At 36.8% G+C, this 25,030-nt stretch overlaps 2 protein-coding genes across 4 annotated transcripts; one reads left to right on the top strand and one right to left on the bottom strand.

Annotated features, from left to right (window-relative positions):
- Positions 1–999: 999 nt before the first annotated feature.
- LOC109190743 (uncharacterized protein At1g04910) lies at positions 1,000–9,510 on the bottom strand. Of its 3 annotated transcripts, XM_019341325.1 has the most exons (13): positions 9,314–9,510; positions 8,991–9,144; positions 8,238–8,391; positions 7,668–7,851; positions 7,499–7,583; positions 7,044–7,111; positions 6,871–6,959; positions 6,538–6,781; positions 6,046–6,158; positions 5,666–5,756; positions 4,722–4,850; positions 2,228–2,781; positions 1,000–1,931 (listed from the first exon to the last, which is right to left on the bottom strand). In XM_019341325.1, exons 4-13 carry the CDS (start codon positions 7,827–7,829, stop codon positions 1,502–1,504), a joined length of 1,965 nt encoding a protein of 654 aa, XP_019196870.1. In that variant the 5' UTR covers positions 7,830–7,851; positions 8,238–8,391; positions 8,991–9,144; positions 9,314–9,510; the 3' UTR covers positions 1,000–1,501. The 3 variants fall into 3 exon arrangements, with proteins under 3 accessions (XP_019196870.1, XP_019196869.1, XP_019196871.1); XM_019341324.1 differs by lacking the exon at positions 8,238–8,391; XM_019341326.1 differs by lacking the exon at positions 8,238–8,391 and having other exon boundaries at positions 8,991–9,168.
- Positions 9,511–12,064: 2,554 nt separating this feature from the next.
- On the top strand, positions 12,065–14,944 carry LOC109190286 (protein FAR1-RELATED SEQUENCE 5-like). Its single transcript, XM_019340761.1, has 3 exons — positions 12,065–12,074; positions 12,453–13,296; positions 13,513–14,944. The coding sequence occupies exons 1-3, from the start codon at positions 12,065–12,067 to the stop codon at positions 14,942–14,944; spliced, it is 2,286 nt and encodes a 761-aa protein (XP_019196306.1).
- Positions 14,945–25,030: the final 10,086 nt, after the last annotated feature.

Below are 25,030 nucleotides of genomic sequence, written 5' to 3' on the forward strand. Positions count from 1 at the left end.
AGAGAGGATCGACTAGTCCTGTTGAATCCAGGTGGCATGCGCAGGGTTCGGCGCCGTGGTGGAGGCTGTCGCGCCGGAAGCAGTGTCGCCGGAGGCAGAGATGGTGTTGACGGTGGCCGGAGGGCACAACAGTTCACCATCAACGTACCCAAGGAGTCTCTGACCGCGGAGGAACGGAACCAACTGGGTGCACCAAAACAGGTAATTCTGCGACTTGAGTTTGATGGACACAAAGTGGTGGACTGAGGAGAGGGAATTTGGGGTGGTGGCCGGAGCAGGTACGGCGGCGGCAGTCACTGTACGCTTAGGGTTGTTAACGAATCGAACATAAACGAACGGAGGTTGTTCGTGTTCGTTTGTTAAGAATTTTGGAGTGTTTGTGTTCGTGTTCGTTTGTTAAGGTTTTTAAAAATCATGTTCGTGTTCGTTTGTTAAGCGTTCATTAGTGTTCGTTAACGTTCGCGAACCTATTGTATAGGAGTGTGTTACGTTTCCTAATTCCTATAGTATTGTATTATTCTAATCTATCAGATAATGAATACAATTTGAATTGTCTCTCTCATCTGGTATCAGTTAGCGTTAGGTCTCCCTAATTTCATCCCCTCAACCCGATGTCGACCAACTCCTCCGAGCGTACGTAGGGGTGTTAACGAACAGAGCTTTCGGCAAACTACCCGTGTTCGTGTTCGGTAAGCATTCATTTATGTTCATTTGTTAAGGTAAACCATCATATTTAATAACATTCATCATGTACTATTTCATAATATATATTCAATATGATTATAAATCCAAACCTTAATATACATAAACACTAAACTACAAATACATCACATTTATTTCCATCCCTCTATAGTAGGTTCATAATATTCATTCTATACGGGCATAGAGTTATTCGCCAAAATGATGTCGTTTTGGCAAATATATACCTAAACCTTAATGTATATAAAGAATCAATGCCCCATCACCGGGGTTCAATACCACCATTCCAAAATGCATGCAGGCCTGAAATTGTTTGATCTTATTATGAATGTGCTGTGCAAGGTTTTGACAACCAATAAAATTTCAGGTCTATACCAACTCATACAAGACAATGAAATTTCAAAGATGACAAATCAAGAATACCTATGCTTAGTAAACGGTTCATTTTCTCTGTAGGTCTTACTTACAATGATATAGAACTCATGTTTCAGTCTAAACCAACAAAACCAGAGGAGGGAGAAAAGGGAAAAAAGAAGTATACATCTTTCATATTTCCTGTGAAGTTTAAAAAATGCCATTTCCTTTTTCTGACTCTCAATAAAAGAATCGCTACCTGGCCGCAAACCTGTGAAAAGAATGAAGAGCTAGCTAGCTGTGAGAGATTCTGCAATTTTTCAGACAAAATCCAGAAACTGTGCAAATGTTATCAGCAGATTAGCATGCAACTGAAGATTGTTCATTGTTGCATCAGCAGACATCTGTAATTGAACTGGAATGGAGGTTCATAACTTGGGTGCTGAAATCAATCATCGGGATCCATTTCCTCGTCCTGTTCCAAGGACGGGATTGCATCAGGTCCACTGTTTCCATCAGAGTCTGGCTGTCCCTCCATTTCCATTTCGTCTTCGTGAGAGTCAACCTCGTCAGCATCAATCTCCTCAAACTTTACACTTTGCACTATCTCTCTGGGGCATTGCTCTTGTCCTTCATACAACAATTGGAGACTGCTCTTCTTTTCAGAACTCGGAATCTCAGTAGACTTCACGGTTGAACAAGAACATTCTGGTATAGGGTGAGAGAGGAACAACTTGGGTTTCATCCGTTTAGATTTCTTTATAAGCCCCTCTTCAGTGATGCTTCTATTGAGATGTTCTCTTACAGTGAGAGTCCAGTTCCGTGGTGGATAGTACAGACGCTCACTGGTAGTATTAAACATCTCTACAAGATATTTCCTGCTTGGTCAAATAATCATTATCAAACAAAAGCACAAATATAGGTAATCTGTAACACAAGTAGCCAGGAACATCTCATATTGTTACAAGAAAGACAATTCACAAGTGGCCCAACAAATAAGGACAATGCCATAATGATAAGGTAATCATGAAATTGAAAGAAGAATATTTTATATCCTGAATATAGTGATGAGCATAAGATGTGAACATGGGACAAATTGCATTGCTTAAAAGTTACACCTACAAGTTCATTTTAGACCAAGCAAATAGAACCATTTGGAATACTTAAGTTTTACCTGTCAGGACGGAATGTTCTAGAAGATGCCATCATATAAAGCCGGTTTCCCATCACCAAACTGGAAAAATCAGGCCATCCGTAACCATCATTATCAAAACCTGGGAAGAACGCATCAGCTTCCACTGAAACAATGTAATCGAGAGCATCCCACAGTAAGCGGTGAGCCTGTTCCCTTAAATCATGAGGTGAAGGGTCTGGCTCAGAATCCTTTTCGGCAATCCAACCATACCAGCCTTCCTTTTCATGGCGATATATAGGTCGATCAGGAGGAGGAGGAAGAGGCCTCGGTCGAGGCCCAGCCTTGTCCCATTCTTCTTTGAGTTGCTTCTCACTTTTCACAGGCAGGAGCAGGATGGGATCTGGAGGAAGCGAGGTTTCTGGGCCAATTAAATTGGCCAGCTCAGTTCTGCTGCACAATGAAGTCCGATCCACTAAGTTGGGGTACATGCCACGTAAAGGAATTAAAATCCGCTGACCACCAAAGGATTCAGAACCTGCCAGGTATATTCTTGTTCTAGGAGGGTAACCCATTGCACGAAGAAGTAGTCCTACCTGCAAATTGTAGGCCACTAAAGCATGAGCATAGGCTTCAAAAACAAAGTGAAAGGGCAAAATAAACAGTTCTTCCCCATAATGAAAATAGAGAGCATATGAAAAACAATAATATATTTAATCATAATAGTGCAAATTACAATTTTTTTCACCAAAACTTTCTAATTCCTGCAATGATTGAATTTTTAATACCAAAAGTTGTCCAGTAGAAGTAGGGATTGTATAGCAGTCAATTGCAGGATATTCAATAATTCAATGAGGTAGCCCCACAGCTTGTGCAGTGTATATAAGAACTCATACTTTAAAATATTAGGCCATTTGGAGTCTTGGCAAATTCAGTTTTAGATAAATGAGATCCTTTTTGTGCAAAGCAGCTTCTAGGAAATGTGGTTTTCCACTTGTCGATGATGAGCAATTTCAACTTCATAGGGTAATAACTTGATAGTCAAGGTTGTTTCTAAGGTCTAGCTTTGATAGGGATCCTTATTCCATTTAGGGGAAATTGCACTTTTAATCCCCAACTTATAAGATAATAATAGATTTAACCTCTGTATTATGGGTCCTTCAAAAAAAAAAAAAAAAAAAAACTCTGTATTATGGGTGTCAAGACTTTTAGCTCCCAAGTTACCAGCACGACACTTTTAGTCCTCCTGTTAATGGATCTATCAAAACTGTCCATTACTTTTCAGAAAGTTTAGTTGACCACAACTACTAATGGAATTTTACCTATTATTTCTCTTTTTCCACTAGCACTCTAACTCCACACTTTAGTGGCTAGAAACACCAAAGATTGAGCATTGACCTTGATTACACGATAACTGATGTTAGTGATCTACATTTTGGCATTTGTAGTCACAAAGTTGGAGTGTAATTTGGGACTTTGGGTGGGTAGAAGAAAAAACAGGAGATAACATTCCATTACTAGCTAGCTCTAGTCAATTAAGATTTTTTTAAAATAACAATAAATTTTAATAGAATCATTGACAAAAGGATTGAAAGTGCTGCTTTATCGACAACTCAAAGACTAAAAGTGGTGACACCTATAACACATGAACTAAACCCACTATTACCCACTAACTCAAGGACCCAAAGTGCAATTCCCCCTTCAATTTATTCTTGTATCTTTTTTTCACTTTCCACTTTATTTACTTTTTCTGTGGCTCTCTTGTGATTCTTGTCCTCTTTGATTGACACCTTTTTCCATTAAAACCTTATTTTCTTCATAAATATATCAGGAGAAAGAGCTATTCTCTACATTGAACTATACATTTTTTCATTAGTAACTTCTTTTCATAAATATGTCAATAGAAAGGCTATAATGCATGCCTTGTAATGCCAAAAAGGCACAGTATCCTTAACTCTCAAGTTATGAAAATAAAGAACTAATTTCACTTTTGATCACTTGACCACATGTGAAATTTCACATCTGGTCATCGTGCAGCAATGATATAAATTATTGAAAAATGGGAAGCAATGGTCCTTTAGGACTGTTTTTGTCCACTGTAAGCAGTTGGATACTAGGATGGTAACTCATCTACTCCTGTCCACAACCAAAAGTAGAATTCCACGGTAATTGAGAGCAAAAAGTAGAATTGACTCAAACTACAATAAAAAAGAGATGAAAGTATGAAACAACACATTATATTATATAAATTTCATGTTTGTATATTCTTATACATGTTTGAACATTATCATGCTCTTGCCTAAACATAAGTAGTACACCCATAACCCATAATTATTCAAAAATGAATTCATGCTAATATATTTTGATCTAAGATACTTTACCCCAATTTGGAATGGTATTTTGGTTATCTTTGGATTTTTTAGTGCACTTTTCTCAACACCAAGTACCATCTGAAAAGTATTAGATGTAAAACTATACATTTATGTATTAAGTTATGTCTGAAATAATTAGTGCTTAAAATAAAGATCAATTTTACCTCTTCAGGCATAAGTGGGCATGAGCCATTTCTTCTTCGAGCATGAGAATCCACACTCAGCTCATCACGAATGCTACCTTCTTTAATCATTTGTGCTCGCCTAGATTGTATGAGCTCTGTGTGGACATCCTTAACCAGCAGAAACCATCATTAGCACTCAACAATCATATATGGAGAAATGTATTCAGCCACCAATGATCTTTAGTAGCTAAAATTCTTTTTAAGTGAACAAGGTCTCAAGAAGATAAGAGATATTGACAACAATTCTCCAACATAAGTATGAATTCAAGTTTTGTCAAAATTCATTAGTACAGGGATAAATAAAAGTAGCGGGGGTTAAGTACTTTTCAAATATGAAAGTGTGGGGGTAAAGATATTTCCAAATTTCACTCCAAAGCAGTTAATTTTAGTCCCTAAGAAAATCCAGACTACTTCATGCAATTTTTAATGTTTACAAGTAGTGAAGAGAAAAATGGGAAAAAAAATTATAATTTTAAAACTACTAAAAGTTGCAAGTAATATGGACTTCTACAGAGATTATAGAGTTGTGCATCACTGATTGGAAAAGATCAAAACACTTCCTGCTTATTAACAGAAGACAGCATGTTTAGCATTTGAACTCCACTACTACTAAATGGTTACAGTTCATTAAAAATCATGGCCAATACTATTTTGTTACAGGTTAAAATGAAAGAAAATGGTGTAAGTATAAAATGAAAGTTATGAGTTGAATAAGGTAAACTGTATAACTTTATTTGCCAAACAAAATAAACAAAAAGAATATCAAAGAGAATTTCCAATACATAAGTATAAATTCTTATTTATGTGTCAGAGAATGTCAATAAAGCCAAACTGTAGTGGATAAATATGCTTAAATTTTACAGTAGCAAATTATCCAGAAAATATGTGCATTCAGCAAGCTATCAATTAGGTTTGCTATCAACCTGAAAAAGTTCAGCACAACCATTATATGCTAGGTTGTCTCTCGTAAGCCCTGTATGATAAGCAAGGTAAGGTTGGCCTGCAGCTTGCAACCTGTGTTCAATAAAAGATCTTAGTAAGTCCCATAAATAAATAAGTAATCCCTCTTCCCAGCAAGAAGGTTTTAGGAGAATATATATTAATACAGTTTGGAAAATTATTTTAAGTGGGTATAATCATAAATGTATTAAATACATAATTAATTTAATTTCAAATTCCTATTTGATGGGCATTTTGTTCAGCCTCTAAATAACCACATTAGAGCATTAATGAATCTATTCACCAATGAATCCAGATTAAAAAACAATTTAAATCCAGAAGGGCTGAATATTTCATATCTCACCTTTCCACCATCAGCCTGCCAAGAGATAGGATTTCAGTGCGGAATTGAAGTGCATGAAATGCCACACGACATCTAAGCCTTTGATACTCAGCCAAGCTAGGTGGAAGGATGGACTGCAAAGATATGAAAGAACATTTCAAAACCACTTTTTCCAGTTCCTGCCCTATTTACATGCTTTTGCAGAGGGTACCAAGGCATTGAAGAAAAAACTAAAATGAATATTTTCATTATTTTGGTAAATCAAAATGGACAGGAAAGATGGGATTCAAGTCCATGCAAAATGTCGGGAAAGGTTAAGTCCTAACCCCTTAATGGTCAGGATCATCTAAATTTAAGGCTAGAAGAGAGAAAAGGAATGAAAGTAAGCACTGGGTTTTTTTTTTTTTTTTTTTTTTTTTTTTTTTTTTTTTTTTTTTTTTTTTTTTTTTTAACTACAATGCACACATGTAAAGGAATCTAGGGTAAAATAAAAAGCAAACTGGATGGAATTACCTGCAGGCATCCTCCATCCGACAAAATTAACCCAATGACATTTGCTTTCTTCAACTTTGGTAGAACTTCAGAAATATAAAAGGTAGGAGAAGTTGTAATCCTGGGCTTAAAAGTTGCCAACTCTTTTCTTCTCCTTGCATTCTTCAAGGTTGGTGGTAGCTCCTTCACTATGATCACATCATTTGCCAAGCTTGCTATGAACTTTTCCTCATCATAAAGATATGAAAAACTCCTAAATTTTGAACTGCAAAATTTTCAATGCAATACAAGTCTAAGACATAAAATAGAAATATACAACAAATGTGCTTAACATCTGTGCAAGTTAAAGCAAACCTGATGCCTTTCGACTGGGTACTTTGTTGGACCTCTGGAATGACAAGGGTAGCATTTAGAAGTCTTGCAACAGTGACCAGGTCACAGATCTAAGCAAATGGGTAAGATGTCACAACCTAAGAACTGTAGGGCATGAAAGCTTATGAAACCTTCTGAAGTTAGTATGAGCATACCGAGTTCCTAATCTTCTCGAAAGAACCAAAAATCTTGGCATAAATGAAGCCATTGTTCTCTACTGGAACTGAAAGAATGAAAACCAATTTCAGATGATAATAAAAGTGTATTTGAAGAAAAAGTGGAAAAGAGGTTCTAAGTCACCATCAAATGGTTAAAGGATAGTAATTAAATTTTAACATAAAGCAACAAAACCAAAACAAGAGAGTAAAATAAACATAGAATTCCAACATATAGTGTTAATAATTTAGCCTAATTGAAGGTCCTTGGGGCACCCATTGCAGCAATTGCCTGCCTAGAACACAGGATATTAGGTTCTCTTAGATTGTACATGCAAGTATAAAATAGAAAAACCAAAAAAAAAAAAAGGTATCATATAGGAGTACGACACATAATCAGGCAGGATCCATCACACAATTTGAAGCACAAGGCTAGTGTTTATTGTGCATATTACCTGGATATGTACTTCTTGGATCTGCAAAATGTTGCAGTGACTCCAAAGACTTGACATTTCCCCACAACCTCCGATATGCAGCACCCTTTTTGAATTTTGAAATGCCAAATCAAGCATAAAATAATATCTAATAGTACCATTATCATTAAGTGTACAATTTTTTGTTTACCTTTTTAATTGGAAGATTAGGAGTTAGCTCATCCGTAAAAACAGTGAAAGCAGTGTACTGTACAAGATCAGCACTAGATTTGGCTAAAAATAAATGAACCAGCAAGGAAACAAATGATAGCACCAGCCCACCTAGTGCCGCCCATTTTATCTTTGATTTCATTGCACTTTAATCAAACTCGAATCTGCAAATGTGATTCCTCAGTTAGTGCACTTGATTAAAGAGCACAGAAGAGAGATGCTTACAATCACAAGCAAAGGTGGTGGGTGTGTATGAGTTAAAAGTGATTATTGTTCCATAATTATGCAAAATTATTGTTTCGCTTAATAATGATTTAAGAAAATTCATTATGAACCTACATTTTGAATCAGATCTTAAGCCGGGTAGCAAACAGGAAAACATTAAGTATACATGGAAATAATAAAATCATCAGGGAGATGAGTCAGATAGCATACACATGTCACTCCTGGAAACTCCAAGAAAATCTTACCAGAAACATCAAACATGCACAGATTTCTACCATTATCTAAAAGAAATTATAGAATATTTGAAGAGTAACAGCTCCAGTACATGTAAAAGTTTTCTTTTGTGCATGTATGTGGTTGTCAAATTTAGTCTTCAAGTGAGAAGTGGAAGAGATCATCCAAAGCTCTGGTGGAATATATCTATAATCATCATAAATCCATTCCTTGAAACCCTGCCTCACCATCTCTTGAGATTCACCCTAAACATTACGAAAGATTACTATTTGTCAGTTTTACATGTCTCTGGCACTTGAAGATGTTACTATTTGCCAGTTAATCAGTTATACAGGTAAACCATCTTTCTACAAGTGCAAGACCCTGATGTAATGATAGTGTCCCTTTCACCTAATTTAAAACGACAGCAGGTGCTTTAAATTCACTGGATTTCTCATTTAATTTTCTAAATTGCAGTCACCAAGTGTTCAAATGTGGTCACCAAATTTAAAAAGACAGCAGGTGCTTTAAATTCACTGGATTTCTCATTTAATTTTCTAAATTGCAGTCACCAAGTGTTCAAATGTGGTCACTATACAAAAGAGTGGAAAACCAGACAATGAAAGAAAAGCAAGCAATAGAAGAAGATTCACATTCATTAGCCACATTGTAGTTCAAACTTTGATCAATATCAGAACCAGAGTCTTGAATTACAAAATTTGGGCCTAGCTTATTTCCAGCATATACATCAAACCAAGAATTGTACCACAAAAAGTCCAAATATCTTATTATCAACCAGCTGAATCAATGGCCACTACAATAACCAAATCAACGGCAAACTAGGCGGTAAAAGAACAGACAGTACCTCATAAGCGGTGAGGATTGATGCAAGGGATCGATATGGAAATGGGTGAGATCACAGAGCCTCCTCCGAAATATCCAATTCGAGAAAAGACGTTCTTTTAGATCCCAGATTGGTTCATGGTTTTCAATAAAGACTTGAGTGTCAGTGAGCAGAGCTGCCATAGTTGTGCCGACAACAGCTTTCGTGGTCAGATTAAAAAAATAAAATAAAAATCATATGCAAAATACAGCAAAAAATAACAATATAATAAGAATAAAACTTCAAATTGTGTAAATTACAAGCGCGATCTTGCGCTCCTAGAAATACACAGACAACAAACAAACCTGAAGCTTGAGAGCGACAGATTGCACGGCAATGGATCTGGGATTTCTTGAACGGCCTTGAACTGAGACTCAGAGAGAGAGAGAGATAGAGAGAGAACGTTTATGAGGAGAGAATCGAGTGCGAAGCGTCACGGTTCAGTAACATGGGTGATGGGTGTGACCAAGTGAGAGCTCAGTGGATTAACTGATTTTAGGGTTTTAACATTTCATAATACCAAATGTTCCATTTGGAATAAAATAGAATATAGAATAGTATAATAACAACAGTTAGAGGGTGAGTGAGATTTGGTGTGATTAAATTGCTTTATTGCATCATCATTTTTATTAAACTTTTATTTCTCTTGTGAGTTGTAATAAAAGTGGAATCGTCCACTCTAAGCGCCTTCATACTCTGAAATTTTTATTTCGATCTTTAATTTTTATTTTTATTTTATTTTGTGAATGAAGCAATTACAATTGATTGCAAATATTAAATGCAATAAATTTCAGTTTTAGTTTTCAATAATTGTGACATTGTCTTATTTAATCTTACACTTTTAATTTTGTCACTAGTGTTGCAAATATCTCGCCTATGCACCGATTAATCAACGCTTAAGCGCTAGGTGTCGACCGGCCGACTAAGCCGCTTAGACGCTGACCGCTTAAGCCTCCTAGGCACAGACTAGGTCGCTTAATCAGCCGGTTAGTTATTGTTTTTTTAATGGGTCATTTTACTCGAAACAACATCATTTTGAGCAAAATAATCCTCAATTGTTTAAAGTCTAGATGTTTTGAGGTTAATATTTAATATTTTAGTATTAACTATTAAAGTATTAAATAATTTATAATTATTAGTCTTAAAAATTTTAAAATTTTAAACAATTTTTTTTGAGATAATTTTAAACAAATTTTTTAAAAATAAAAAATACACGGGCGTACGATTTTTTCAACCATGTTTGTCACATAATATCCCAAATTTGATTTTCTTACTTGATCGATCGTATTTTGACATAACTTTGTGTACTTTCACCATTAACGAAAATGACTAAAATGTAACTTCATCATTCCTTCAAAGTCCAACCCAAAGCCACTTTTTTTTTTACTCCATTGTGACATTTCTCCCTCTCTCTTCACTTGTAAATTCTTCTAGTTACATTCTAAGAACTAGTGATGAAGTAATAAAATTATAAATTTTAACAATTAAAATTCTCACTAGAAATAACAAAAACTAATAAATAAGTTTAAGGTGAATATATATCTATACATATATATATATATATATATATATATATATATATATATATATATATTGGTATCATTATGAAAACTAAAAAATCATATCAAGACGAAATTCTCTAACCATATATTTGTCTATGAGTTGGGCATATGTATACACTAGGTGATCAATATATATATATATATGTAACTCGGATCTTTTTATAAATTAATAAATCAGCTAAAGACGAGAATCTCTAATCATATATTTGTTTATGTGTTAGATATATATATGTATATCAAGGCCTCAAGGGGTTGGGGGTACTTAGGTAATTCATCTCATTGTATTGTTACCTTATCCATTTGTGTGTATATGCAATATACATAAAAATATGCATGTGTTTTTTATATATATTATGAGGAGTACATTATGCAGTGGTTGTGTTTGATGTCCTATCCTTGTCTCTCCTTATGTCTGTGTACTGTGTACATGGCGTTAAAGGGGACCATTTTTTTTTATGTTTTTTATGGTGTTTTAATTATTTTTACATATAAGCAGTAACTAGTAACAACTAACAAAGAATGTAAATGGGGGCCACTTGACCCTTTTTATCCCCTTTACCTAAACTCTAGTAGTCAGTATACTTTTAAATAAAAATTTTAAGTTATATTCATACTATGATACTAGGAAACACTCGAGAATGGAAGTACACGTATTAGGTTGAAACAAGTACAGTCTGTTACTTTATGTTATATTATTTTATATTTCATCATATATATAGCATCAGATCACCTTGAGCTATTGCATGGTGGGAAGATGAACAATACTTAGCTTCAATATCAAGATATATAGCTAGGTAGGGGATGTTTGGCTGCGCGGGATTAGGTAAATGTTGATGAGTGAGGCTTCATTATTTTGACGTCACGTTTGGTTCATGGAATATAATTAAAAATTAAAATAGAGGGAATTGGAATAGAATTTAATAGATAGAAAAATTATTTCATTGTTTGGTTGAATTATAAAATTACACAGAAAAAAATATTCAAATGTTTCAATGGTTAAAAAATTAAATAATTAAATGACTAAATTACCCATACTCAAAATAATAAATACACATGTGTGCACAAACGACTGAAGCGAGCGTGTGTGTGTGTGTGTGTGTGTATATGTGTGTGTGTATATATATATATATATATATATATATATATATATATATATATATATATAGATTTCTAATCTGGTGAGAACACGGGGCTTAGGTGAGAACGTGAGGTTGATTTCTGGCCCTTGATTTCTATTGATCTGGCGGTGTTTTTTTTGTGTGGATGTATTACGGTCGGTTATTTTAATTTAATTATTGGGGGCATTTTAGTTATTTTGTATTTATTTTGTATTTTTACTTTTCTTTTTATAGCGGTGTAAGAATGTAAGATAGGGAATCCCGGTATTGTCGCGCGTTGTCTCCTTCTCTTGGTTTCGTTCTCTTACTGCAGTGGGAAGCAAAATTTGGCTTCGGAACGGGTTCGCGTAGGTTCTGCGTCGTCCTTCGGTTTCTAATGGCGGCAGGTTAGTTTGTTCTCATCTTGTTCTTCTTTTGTTGCTGTATTTTGTTCTCTGTCTCGTCTCATGCCAGGGGGATGGGGGGTTTATGGTGGCTATTTTGCGCAGGTTTTGTTTCATCGGGGGTCGGGGGGTTGATTGATGGCTAGCGTCCTTTTTTTTTTTTTTTTTTTTTTTTTCAACGAAACATTGTTCGTGCATGAGAGATGGGGTGAAACAAAACCGGTCATCGCGGTGCACCTAGGGTTACTGTGTATGTTCAAAGTTTTGCTTCCTAGCGTGCATGTCCCTTTAATGCAGTGCATCATCTCTGTATATATATCTCAATTGCATTCATGGTGTCATGGTTTATTCAATAATTGTGCTCTATTTTTTGCGGTGTAGGTGATCGCGGGGACGGATTGTTCGAGGATAGGTCAGTATGTCGCGTGGAGATATCGCCGGGGTCAACGAAATATTGGTGTCCTATTTCCGATGATGGTAGTAAGCCAGTTTTAAACCAGGTTTTTGAAACATTGGGTGGTGGGGTTGAATTTTATAAGAAATATGCTGCCGCAGTGGGGTTTGATGTTAGGCACAGTAGTAAAAAAACGGGCCGGGATGGAGAAGTTGTGTCGAAGTACTTGGTTTGTAGTCGTCAAGGGTTTAAGGCAGTGTCGGGTCAGAAGGCTAGAACTGTAGAGGGAGAAGGGGATGATGATGGGTCTGTGCCTGTGAAGCGGCGACGGATCTCTAATAGGGTGGGGTGTAAAGCTAGAGTTAGGTTTAAGAAGCTTCGTACTGGGGGTTATCAGGTGGTTTCTTTTGAGGATAGACACAATCATTCGTTGTGTTCTCCATTGTCTAGGCAATTCTTGAAGGCTCACCGTAAACTTGATTTAGGACATCAAATATTTGTTGCTAATTGTACGAAGGCGAATATTGGATCAAGTAAGTCTTTTAGGTTATGTAAGGAGTTTATGGGGGGTTATGAATATGTCGGGGCGACAAATGTCGATTTCCAAAATGTGAGGCGTGACCTTCGTGTATATATTGATGGGGGTGACGCGCAGTTGGCGATTGATAAACTCGTTGCGTTAAAGGAGAAATGTGCTGCATTTTTTTATAAGTATGACATGGATGAAAACGACCAACTACGCCGTGTGTTCTGGGCTGATCCGGTTGCAATCCGAAATTGCTCAATTTTTGGGGAAATTGTATCCTTTGACGCTACGTACTCGACTAATAGGTACATACGTAACTAGCCAACTGTGTTCTTTTCCTAACAAAGGTGCCTTTGTGTAGTATTAGTTAATAACTAAGTTAGTGATGGTTGTTTCCCCCTTTTTTTCGATACTCTGTATTAACCCATGTAGTGCGAACTAGCTGTGGGTGTAGTGCAAATATGGTTCTGGGCTTTTTTTGAGTGGTGTAAACTGGTAATTGATTATTCATGTTTATGTAGGTACAAAATGGTTTTTGTCCCGTTTACAGCTGTGGATAATCACAAGAGGTGTGTAACTGTAGGAGCTGGCTTGTTAACCAAAGAGGATATCCCATCTTACGTTTGGTTGTTGGAGAGGTTTAAGGAGGCGATGGAGCGTGTACCGGCATGCTTTGTGTCAGACCAAGACCCGGCTATGAAGGTAGCATTAGCTCGTGTATTCCCCGAGTCTCGCCACCGGTATTGTATGTGGCATATTATGACTAAAGTTAGTGAAAAGGTAGGGCCCTCATTGTCGAAGGATGAGGTCTTCCGGGGCAAGTTAAATGCAATTGTGTGGGATGAAATGCAGGACGCTGATGAGTTTGAGGGTAGGTGGCGTGGATTGATGGAGGAGTATGGTCTGGTGGATCATGCTTGGTTTACACAGTTGTGGGAGGCCCGATCATTTTGGATTCCTGCTTATTTTAAAGACATGTTCATGGGTGGATTAGTTCGTACTACATCTCGTTCTGAAGGGGAGAACAGCTTTTTTGGAAGGTATCTTTCCCACACATCTAGTCTAGTTGAGTTTTTCAGCCATTTTAATTCTGCACTAGAAGCTCAAAGGCATGCACAGTTGAAACTTAATGCCGAGTGTGAGGGACATTATACAGATTTAAAAACACCATTGGCTATAGAGCGTCATGCTTCCGTTGTGTATACTGTTACTGTTTTCTATGAGGTTCAAGCTGAGATCTATGCCGGGTGTTTCTCTTGTCGTGTGGTGTCTTTACGTGAATGTGGGGATGGCATTGTGTATGGGATAAAGGGGGATGATGACCATCAGTTTACTGTTCAGTTCAACCAGCTAGATAACAGTGCAACATGCAGTTGTTCTCTCTACCAGCGGATTGGATTGCTTTGTCGCCACATTTTTATGGTATATAAAGATGCTCAGGTTACAAATATCCCTAGTTGCTATATCGTTGCCCGTTGGACAAGAGAAGTTTGTTTACAACCTGTGTTTGAGGTCAATGGTGAAATAGTTGACTTAATCGCTGGGTTAGACAGTACTCAATCATTAGTTAAACGATTGTGGTCTGAGATATATTCGTGCGTGGGATTAGCAGGTTCCAATAATGACCGTGTGTTGCAACTCACACGGGTGCTCCAACAGCAGAAGGATGCTTTTATGGGGGACGGAGATGCACCGATAGGGTCGAGGGGTAACAATCCGATTATCCAGGCGTTTTGCGGCGCGGCCCCATCAGTGGCGGTTTCTATCAAGCCACCTGTTGTGGCAAAAAATAAAGGGAGTGGGAAGAGATTGAAGGGGGGTAAGGAGAAATCTATTCAGGCTAACTTGAAGGGGCGGCGGAAGTGTCATGGGTGTGATAAGTATGCCGGTCATAATAGCCGAAATTGTCCAGTTTTGCTAGCTTTGAAAGCAGCAGAGAAGAATGAAGTTTAATAGACATAGCTAATCTTTCAATCTGTACATATATAAACCATAATTTAATACTTTCTCTATTCGCCTCTTTTGTAGTCTATTCATATTGTGTCATTTAGCATAAATGGCAAATGCACACCACAATTCAATATTAGATTTTTTGGAAATAATAAATACGCATCTTCAGCTATGCCATAACCTACTGTGGGATTAATATTTTTTCACCTTGCGGCAGTATTGATAATCAAGCATGCAGTGCAACCTCTGGAAATAACAAATGCACAAATACACACCACAATAGCGTATTAAAAATTGCTTGGAAATAATAAATACCCCTTTTGTTTTCAAAAAAAATAAATAAATGCCCCTTTTAAATGAAATACCCCGTACTAAGTACTAACTAGTATCAAAATTATTGATGCACTGCATAATTTGGTAATCTGCATGGGTTGGCACTTGGCAGTAATGTAAACTACACCCACAGTGCAAACTATTAAAACCAACAGTGCAATCTCAAAATCCAAATGAATCATTATCACATACCCGTGCGTGTAATGCTTGAAAACAATGTCAGACCACCTCAATACAATTTATCTGCCAGTACCATTAACAAAAATCTAAACTGTTACAACACTAAACAGTGTACACTAAAATTCTACGTGCTTGGGAAACAGTCGTTATACAACTAAGCCAAACATAGCAGAATACTGACTCAGCGTATTCAGATATCGTACGGTCTTGTATGCTTGATAATCGACTCTCTATGATAGTTCATATCTGACATTAGTATGTCATGCATATATTTTTGCCGAAGATTATGTAGCTGCACCATGTTCCCTTTTTCAATCCCACAATCCCATGCATGGGAAGCTTCGCCCATATACGTTTCCATGTGCCTCATGGCATATATTCCACTGTCTACTTTGTTTGTTGTCTCGCGCCACGGCATCCTCATTCTTGTAGGCTTCAAGTTGCTCACAATGGCAGCCTTAAGCCCCTGTTTCTTCTTCTCTAGGTACATGGACAGCATATCTAGCTGGTTCACACCAAAAAAACAATAAAAATTGTATACAAATTTCCGATAAAACAAACCAATAAAACTGTATTTTAAAAATGCATGTGCTTAAATCTTGGCCGGTATATTTGCACCACACTCAAGTGGGAATTGCACAAGCACATGTAGGGAGATGCACTACTGTAGTCAGATTGTTGCGCATGCCAAATTCATAAATAAAATTAGACTCCATTGCATTAAAATTGACCAAATTAAACTGTATTAAAAAAATCATGCACTTAAATCTTGGCTGATATATTTGCACCACACAGAGATGGGAATTGCACCACCACAGGCAGGGACTCGCACTACTGCATACAGACTATTGCAAATGCTAAATTCATAAATAAAATTAAATTCCATTGTAATAAAACTAACCAAATCATTTGGAATTTCCTTGTACTTCTCTTTCTTAGTCGAGACAGATGAATTATCTATAATATCAAACCGACGAGCCCGTGTGTTGATGCACACAACGTAGTAGTGATCCTCGTGTAGAATAGGGAAGAAAAACTGTTCACAATTTAAATAAATTCAGAATCAGGTGTCCAAATTAATTCAAACCATATAAAACAGCATTATGGGGACAAAAATAAAAAGCTTGTGCTAACCAGTTCAACTGTTGCATGGTTGATGTGAGGAGCAAGCGCCAAGTCCCCATCCAAGTGTTTAATAAACCACTTTAACTGGCTATGACGGTTAGTGGTTGCATTCACAACAGTTTTTAGCTGGATGGGTACAAGAACACATTCATGCGCAGTAGAAAACATAAACTCAAATGGAATGTTGGGTGAACAAACTACACCAAATAAAGAATCAACCAGTGCAAACTGTATACCGTTAAAACGTGGAGTTTAAGATAGTAGTCTATTTACGTACCGTTGTATTTGTAGAAGCAAAGAAACGACTGGGCCTGTAATTCTTAATCCTTTTTTCCTTCTCATTCAGCACACAACTCCAGCAATCCAGTACGCCTACACGGACTTGGGTATCAAACTGCAGCGACAAAAAATCTTCCAAGCGCCCAATTCTCATGTTGTAGGCGAACATCACCTCATTGCTAGCTCGCAGTTGTGCAGACAAGTTAGATACCTGGTCATGATATCTACCAAAAAAATGTGTATAGGGGCCAAACTTACTTGGTATGTTCATTGTGGTTGAACACCCAACGCCAAAGGACAATCTGTGATGGCGTGTACACTTCATGCGTTTCCTTTGAACCAGATTTAACTCCAAACCTGTTCAACAGGTTTGCACTGACCAGATCTGTATTCCAAGCCCTTTTCTCAGGGGGTGCTTTCTTCAAAGGCGCCATCCCTAGTATAACCCCTCTTGCCCCGCCCAATTCAACCGTGGGGGGCTCTTCAAACCCATGCCATTCATGTCTCTCTTGCGTTTGTGTTAGGCCTAAACTAAAACTTGGTATGTCGTCCAGCTCTCCATTTCGCTTCTTTGCATTCTCCCTTTCCACCGCATCAGCAAGTTTGGCAGCGTCAGCCCAAAAGGCGTCATCCTCTTCAGTGCTAGTAAGCTCAGGTGGCGTGCCATCTTTCCTTTTTAGTCCTAACAGCTTTTCTGCTGATTCGAGTACCAATTTGAAGTTCATGTCATCATATATCTCTTCCCGACCATCATTCACCATTTGCACAAGCTCATCAACTGTCGCTGCTAGTACTTTTGTGGTAGCAGCAAATCTTTCCATAAAACTCTGCAAAAAAACCACCCGGTATGCAAGGAAACTTATATCACACATGTTGTTACCCATACCCTAGTACTTTAGTCTAATCGTGCAAACAAGGTACTAAGCAACTTAACAACATTTTCCACATCTAGCATTACCTGGTTGTGTCTCGTCGGGCTTGTCAAACATCGGTCTTCATTTGCACCACTTGGTTCCCGCAACGGAATGTCGACTAACCCCAGCCCAAAGCCACCACCCCTAATCTCCATGAATTCTCGCTCCTTCATTAGTTTAGATGTCCAGCCGATAAAGGCAGGAATAGCTCTTGGGATGCCCCGCGCTCCAACCACCACTCTATCCAAGTAAAACATCTGCAATATGTCTCAAAATAGAGTAGCAAACACAATGAATAACGCAGAACTGTTTGACGCATTTTAATCTAATTGGAAAGATTCTGCTCACTTACCGTGAGGAAAAGCACTGGGCCAGTAAATCGCTGCATTATGTCATCCACCCAATCATGGTGGGTTTTAACTAACCGCTTTAGTAAATACCCACACCAATCCAACTCCCGGATCCTTTCTACATCGTCCAAGTGGTGTAAGAACTGCTGATTTGCGTACCCGTTCTGTGTGCTTTCAATAAATATGGTCGCCACGGCCACAGAGAAGTGGCGCTTGAACCAATCTCCCCCATCCCTACATGACGACATGACCTCACAAACCTTTGGCAGTGTAACTGTACTGTCCCTTTTCCCCATCTCACCACGCCAGTCACTCAATTCACGGCCGACCTTCTGGCTCGGCCGACACATAATCTCTGTTGTGCCTAATGGCATCCCAAGGGTTGTTGCTACATCTTCTTTAGTGATTGGTATTGTTTTCCCACCGCTAAATTCGAGTGAAAGGTTCATCGGGTTCAGGTGTGTCACCAACCACCGTCCTAGCCGCAGTGGGGGGTCGGTAATTTCTAGCATCAACACACCTGACATCCCTATCTCCTCAACAGCTCGTTTTTGTCGTGCACTGAAATCTTTTATTGCACGCACAAAGTCTTTAGATGTGCAACGGGTATTAAATGATGGGAACCTTGATTGCTCATCCAAACTTAGTTCTAGATTAGCAGTATGTTTTTGTGGACTATCTACAACATTTCTTGCTTCATGACTCAACCTATTTGAAGGGTGACTAACTATGCCATCATCGGGCACTGTTTGATCACACTGTCGTTTTGAACCTGAAATGGAATAAGTAAACAAAGTAAGCGTACCCACTAACCCACTATTTAGTGGTAGATAGGCATTTAGTGTCCGTGAGCTGCATCAGGATGGTACCAATAAAAGATAGTGTGAAGACTGAAGCATATAGGATGCTTCTAGAATAGAAACCAAAATACATCAAAAGTGTATACACAACAAACTGATTAGTAGAAATTGGTGCTTTTAATTTGTGCATAAAAAAATCCTATCCCAGTACCCATGTGTTCTAGAATGAGGAACCAGGAAAACATCGGTCATTCGTATGGGCGTGCGTTTGGTGAGTACTAGAATACAACACTTGTTTAAAATTCCAGCATCAACGCACACCATGCCCCTCGTGCAACCACACCTCCGTCTTAACAACGCCCAGAGATGCAAGATAAACCAGCACTGTAACCCAACTCGTAACATATACGGCTTTAACCTCAACTTTACACATTCAAAATCCACCCCTTCCCAATTTTTTTCCCCTTTAAAAAAAACAGAGAAAGTTGAATGGGATTGTCGGACTCTACCTCTGTCCATGGCGCCGTCGGGATTCCGCGTTCCTGGACCACGTTTACGCAAGCCGGAGGACATGGCGTGTTCGAACCTTGGTTTTGCACAGCTCCTCGGAGTTCGTTGTTTAAGGTGTCGCGTCGGATGGGTGGTATTAGGTGGCTTTGTTGCTGTGCAATTCGTTTCAACGAAGGATATAAACTTCGTGATTCCCGGACTTTTATTACCAAAATTACGGATACACCCTTAGTTTAAAATCATAACCCACTAATAAATCTCTAAGATCCCCAATTTTAGTGTAATCGTTACTTCAATCCTGGCCGTGCAAAATTTAAAATTAATGGCCAGAATACAACCTCACGTACTCACTTAACCCTCTGTTCTCACCTGATTGGGAACCTATATATATATATATATATATATATATATATATATATATATATATATATATATATATATATATAAGACGAATCAGGTGAGAACTACATGCCAAGAGGAATAAGAACACATCGCTTTAGATAAGAAACACTTAAAAAAATGTGGTGGCATTTTTATAAATAATTCGAACTATGAAGTGCAAGTAAATTGTGTTAAAAGTGCAAGTAACAGTTCCATAGAGTACACCTAAGTGCAAGTAAAATGTATTAAAAGTGCAACAATATAATGTACACTGAGCAACAATATTAAATGGAGTTAATTTCAATAATGGTCCCCCGGCTATTGCGATTTTCCAAAATTGGTCATCGACTTTTAATTTGGACAAAAAAACACTTGACTTTCTAATTTGTTTCAGCAATGGTCCTTCTGTTATCTCTTCGTCTGTTAGGTGTTAATGTAGGGGCTAAAATGGTCTTTTCCTTGCTTACTTCTTCCTTTCCAGCAGACTTGCACACTGTATATCAGGATTTTGCGGGAGACTCATTAATTACCTCGAAATCAAAGAAGCAAGCAGCTTTATCCAATGTTCTTGATCATTTATGAGTCCAGAAAATATATAGAAAAAAATATATATGTATTTCTCATTTCTCGAGCGGCCAAAGAATAACATGAAAACACATTTCCTAAATCTATGGGAGTGTTAATATACAAAATGATAGTATGAAAAAAAAAGAATCAGATTTTTAAAACCCAGAAAATCCACCCGCTTTTGATATTATCATTGTCCACAATTTCCCCCGTGTGGGCCATAAGGCAAATTCGGCGGTGGGGCTTAATCGTTTTTTTTTTTTTTTTTTTTTTTTGCTGCAAACAATGGTGACCTCAAAACCATAAACATCTTCAAAGCACGAAACTAGGTGTCCCTTCTTCTTCACTCCCAGCTATTTTGTCATCCCTTTCGCAGCTGCTTCCTCTAGTATCAAACTCTCCCCACACGCACCCTTCGGGTTTTGGTCCACGGCCTCCGTCGTCTTAGCCGCCTGCACAGGCGATGGAGGATCCAAATTCATTAACTCCGCCGCCCCCATGGAGGCCGACGGCCCGATGTCGAAGCAAACCTCCGATCCGCCGTTCATGGCCGAGCTGTTGAAGACTGACCTCGCTTTCGCTGAAAACCCCCCGGCGGCCTCAGTATCCGGGAAAAAATGCTCATTTTCTTCTCCAGTAAATTTCTGCAATCCGACGACGAGCTGCTAACTTTGCTTTTCACCGGCTTGCTGCGCGAGGCGGATTTGAAAAGCGCAACCCCCATGTTGAGCATCCCTTGAGGGTCGCCAGAGGGGCGGCGGATCTGGAAAGCCATGAACCTCTCGTTTTTATTCCCAATATACAATGTGCTGGTCTGGTGGAAAGGAAGAAGAAAGCAAGGGAAAAACCATTTTAGCCACTACATTAACACCTAACAGACGGAGAGATGACAGAAGGGCCATTGCTGGAACAAATTAAAAAGTCAAGTGTCTTTTTTGTCAAAATTAAAAGTCAAGGACCAATTTTAGAAAATCACAATAGTCGGGGGACAATTGTTGGAATTAACTCATATTAAATGCATATAATGTTATCATTATGGGGCACCACTGTGAAAAGGTAAATTACTTGCACTATTAAGTTAATATGGTTGCACTTTTAAGTGATTTTACTAGCATATTTGCACCAGTTACTTACACTTTTAGCACATGTTACTTCCACCAAAGTTAGAATTATTCAAAAAAAATGCCACCATATTTTTTTAATTACATCTAATCCGTTAGATCTAGACAGATTGATAGACAATTGTAATTGGTTCTCATTCCTTTCTTTGGCGCCCGATCACACATGAACGCGACTATATATATATATATATATATATATATATATATATATATATATATATATATATATATATATATATATATATATATATAATTTAGTACCCGTGCGGTTGTGCGGTTAAATCTAAGTCATTGATCTTGTCTAAATCAACGTCCAGAATTAACAGTGATTAAGAACGCACGGTGGCAATTTGGTCTTTTTGCATCTAGGTCAAATTTAAGGTGCGTGGTTTTCCTTCTTAAGGTGAGTGTTTTTTGTACTGTGTGGCTTAAGGTGCGTTAGGTGTTGAAAACGTAAGTGCGTCGATCTAAAGCTTTAGGCGCGTGGTTTTCATTTTTAAGGTGCGTCAGGTATTGAAAACTTAAGTGCGTCGATCTAAAGCTTTAGGTGCGCCATTTTAAAAATTTAGGTGTGTGGTTTGTGTTCTTAAGGTGCTTTGTTTGTGTGCTTAAGATGCGCAAATTTAATGCTTAAGGTATGTCTTTTTTTGTTAACCGCACATCCGCACGGGAAGCTATATTTGCACCAGAACTCATCCCTATATATATATATATATATATATATATATATTTGATCATATGAGTACAAGTCCATAGGAGAAAACTAAGAACTAATCACAACCTTACATCTGGAATAAATGAACGCACCAGATCAGATTTAAAAAAAAAAACTAAAAAAAAAAACATGGTGGCAGTTTCGTAATTATCACCAACTTTACTATGCAAACGTAAACACTAAAATCTGCAATTTTTAGAATTTTTCAAGATTGCACATTTAGTATTAACGTTTTATACATTTAGTGTTAACATTTTGCATATTTAGTATTAAAATTTTGCACTTGCAAAAATGCGGAAGTACATTGCAATTAGGGTATCGATTTTAGAGTTTTATAATTGAATTTTTTTTATTTTATTTGGTCCAGTGGTTCACTTTCTACTGCTTAAGGTCTAACATTTACGGTTTAGATTTAAAATCTAGCATTTTCGTTGATTTTATAGAATTTACCAGGTTTGCATATTTAGTTGTTAAAGATTGAATATTTAAGTGTTAAAGTTTGCATAGTGGAGTTGATGATAATTACGAAATTGCCACCGCATCTTCTTTTTTTTTTTTTTTTTTTTTTTTTTTTTTTTTTTTTTTTTTTTAAATCTGATCAGATCTGTCGAATTTTTACAGATGTAAAGGTGAGATTGGTTCTTATTTATCTCCTATGGGAGTGTTCTCACAGGATCCATATATGCTAATTTTCTAGTGAGACAACATTTTCTCATGAGACTGTGAGACACAACATGAATACACACTATATTTTTTATTTTTTTTTTGGTGCAAACACGCACACACTAGATTGTGTGCACTCATATTGTCAAAAAACAGGGATTTATATAGTTTTACTATACAAAAATAATCTCAACCGCAAACTTGTACGAAACTAACATGTTCGAATTTAATTATAGATACAAAATAAATAAAATGAAAAGAGGGTTTTATAAATTAGTATGGTGCGATATTAGTGCTGGTTATGGTGCAGGGTTATGCAGTGCTGACCCGAGGGTTTGTTGCGGTTGTGTGCAGTCCAATCTGGTGCAGTGGTGATCCGTTCGCGGCCTCGCGGGCGAAGTATGGACTTGCAAGGAGGTGCTCTCGTGGCTCAGGAATAAAGGTATTGAGGATGTTACTATTTTATCTGATTGCGATAATTTATGTAATGCCTTGTGTGGGGGGAGAAGGTTAGTCGGTCTTATTTAGGAATTTTGATATATTAGTGTATTCTGGTAGGCCATTCATTTAGTTCGGTGTCTTTCTCTTATGTTAATCGTTCTTTTAATACTGCTACTCATGTTCTAGCACAAAAGGGTGTTGAATTGCCCAATGAGGGATGGTGTACCGCATGAGACTATTGTTAATTTGTTTCTTATAGTGGTTTAATGATGCTATTGTGCTGGATGTTTCAAAAAATAGCATTAAACAATGGCATTAACATTTTAAATAAATTCAGATTTGTAACTTTTCTTAATAACAAATAACTTAATCTGGAATTCAACACAGTTGTTATGACGGTTAATTTTTTAAAAACAAATTGAAATTAATTCGAAATTAATGCCTAAGGATCAGAATTAACACTTCCAGAACGGTACTCCGAAGAGTACTTCTGGGGATCTTACAAGATCGATCGGGCTGGCTGGTTGGGAATGTAACACCCCCATTTTCAACACCCAAAATAGTTTCGAAAAAGGGCATACATTTATTTAGAAAATAGTGCAAAGTTGTGGAAGCAAAATAAAACAATAAAAATAAGAGTGCTACTTCCACACTTAGATAAGTACATATATCCAAACGCAAGGCGAAACCAACTCAAATTAAACCAAATAAGATTTAAGGCTCAAAAACATCCTATATATAATAAAGTTATATGGTCTTGTGAAAATTAAATGGTGATAATCAACATTTAATTTTCACAAGACCATAATAATATTGTTGTTAATTATAATAACAATAACAATAATAATAATAATAATAATAATAATAATAATAATGATAATAATTGCAATAATATATATATATATATATATATATATATATATATATATATATTTATATTTCAATTTCTACTGGCAAATTATTGTGCGAACGATTGTCCACATAATTGTATGGATCATGAATATCAAATACATTGTTAATATATTAAAAATACATTATTTTTATATTGAAAGTACCTTACATACATATATAATGTACCCTTAGTATATTTAAAATATACTTTTTATTGCATGCAACCTCAAAGTTCATAAGTTTGAAATTACTATATGGCATAGCTAGGCGGCCTAATATTTAAGATTGTTGATGTGAATATTAAGGACTACGGAGACAAAGATGCGTTATTCGTGGATTCATCGGATACTATCCAACAACACTCTCCAATTTAATTGACGTGAAGTAGGCTTAGTAACATTAAGATTATATTCTCGAATTTTTAGTTCTCATCTTTTATTGATTACACACTTAATTCGATAGTATTTTGAAGAAAAAATCAATGTTTGAACTAAGATTGTGATTTTGGTCTTTAAAGGTCAATTGTATGTTGCTATACCTAGAGTTAGAAATCTCAAAGGTCTAAAAATTGTGATCCGTGATGACTCTAAATTGTAATTCAATTACTATTGTATTTTACTAAGTTCTTAAAAATTTGTAATATTAAATATTATCTACTAAATTTTTAATATAGTTTAAGATTTGTAGTAATCACCCACCTTAAATATTATTTTAATTGTTAATATATTTATGTTCATAATTTTATCATAGGAATTCACACATAATAATTATTAAATAACAAAAATTTTATATATAAATAAACCTCATATAGAGTATATT

The sequence above is a fragment of the Ipomoea nil genome, unplaced genomic scaffold, assembly GCF_001879475.1.
Source record: "Ipomoea nil cultivar Tokyo-kokei standard unplaced genomic scaffold, Asagao_1.1 scaffold1576, whole genome shotgun sequence".
NCBI classification, from domain to species: domain Eukaryota; kingdom Viridiplantae; phylum Streptophyta; class Magnoliopsida; order Solanales; family Convolvulaceae; genus Ipomoea; species Ipomoea nil.

Bases quoted from the DNA above. Each gene is read 5' to 3' on its own strand.
- LOC109190743 (XM_019341324.1), bottom strand. From the start codon at position 7,829: ATGAAATCAAAGATAAAATGGGCGGCACTAGGTGGGCTGGTGCTATCA. The intron at 6,782-6,870 runs GTTTGCTTTAAC...AAAATTTTGCAG, and splicing joins ACCCAGTCGAAAGGCATCAG to TTCAAAATTTAGGAGTTTTT. The intron at 2,782-4,721 runs GTAAAATTGATC...TACAATTTGCAG, and splicing joins GCCCACTTATGCCTGAAGAG to GTAGGACTACTTCTTCGTGC.
- LOC109190286 (XM_019340761.1), top strand. The intron at 13,297-13,512 runs GTACATACGTAA...ATGTTTATGTAG, and splicing joins GCTACGTACTCGACTAATAG to GTACAAAATGGTTTTTGTCC.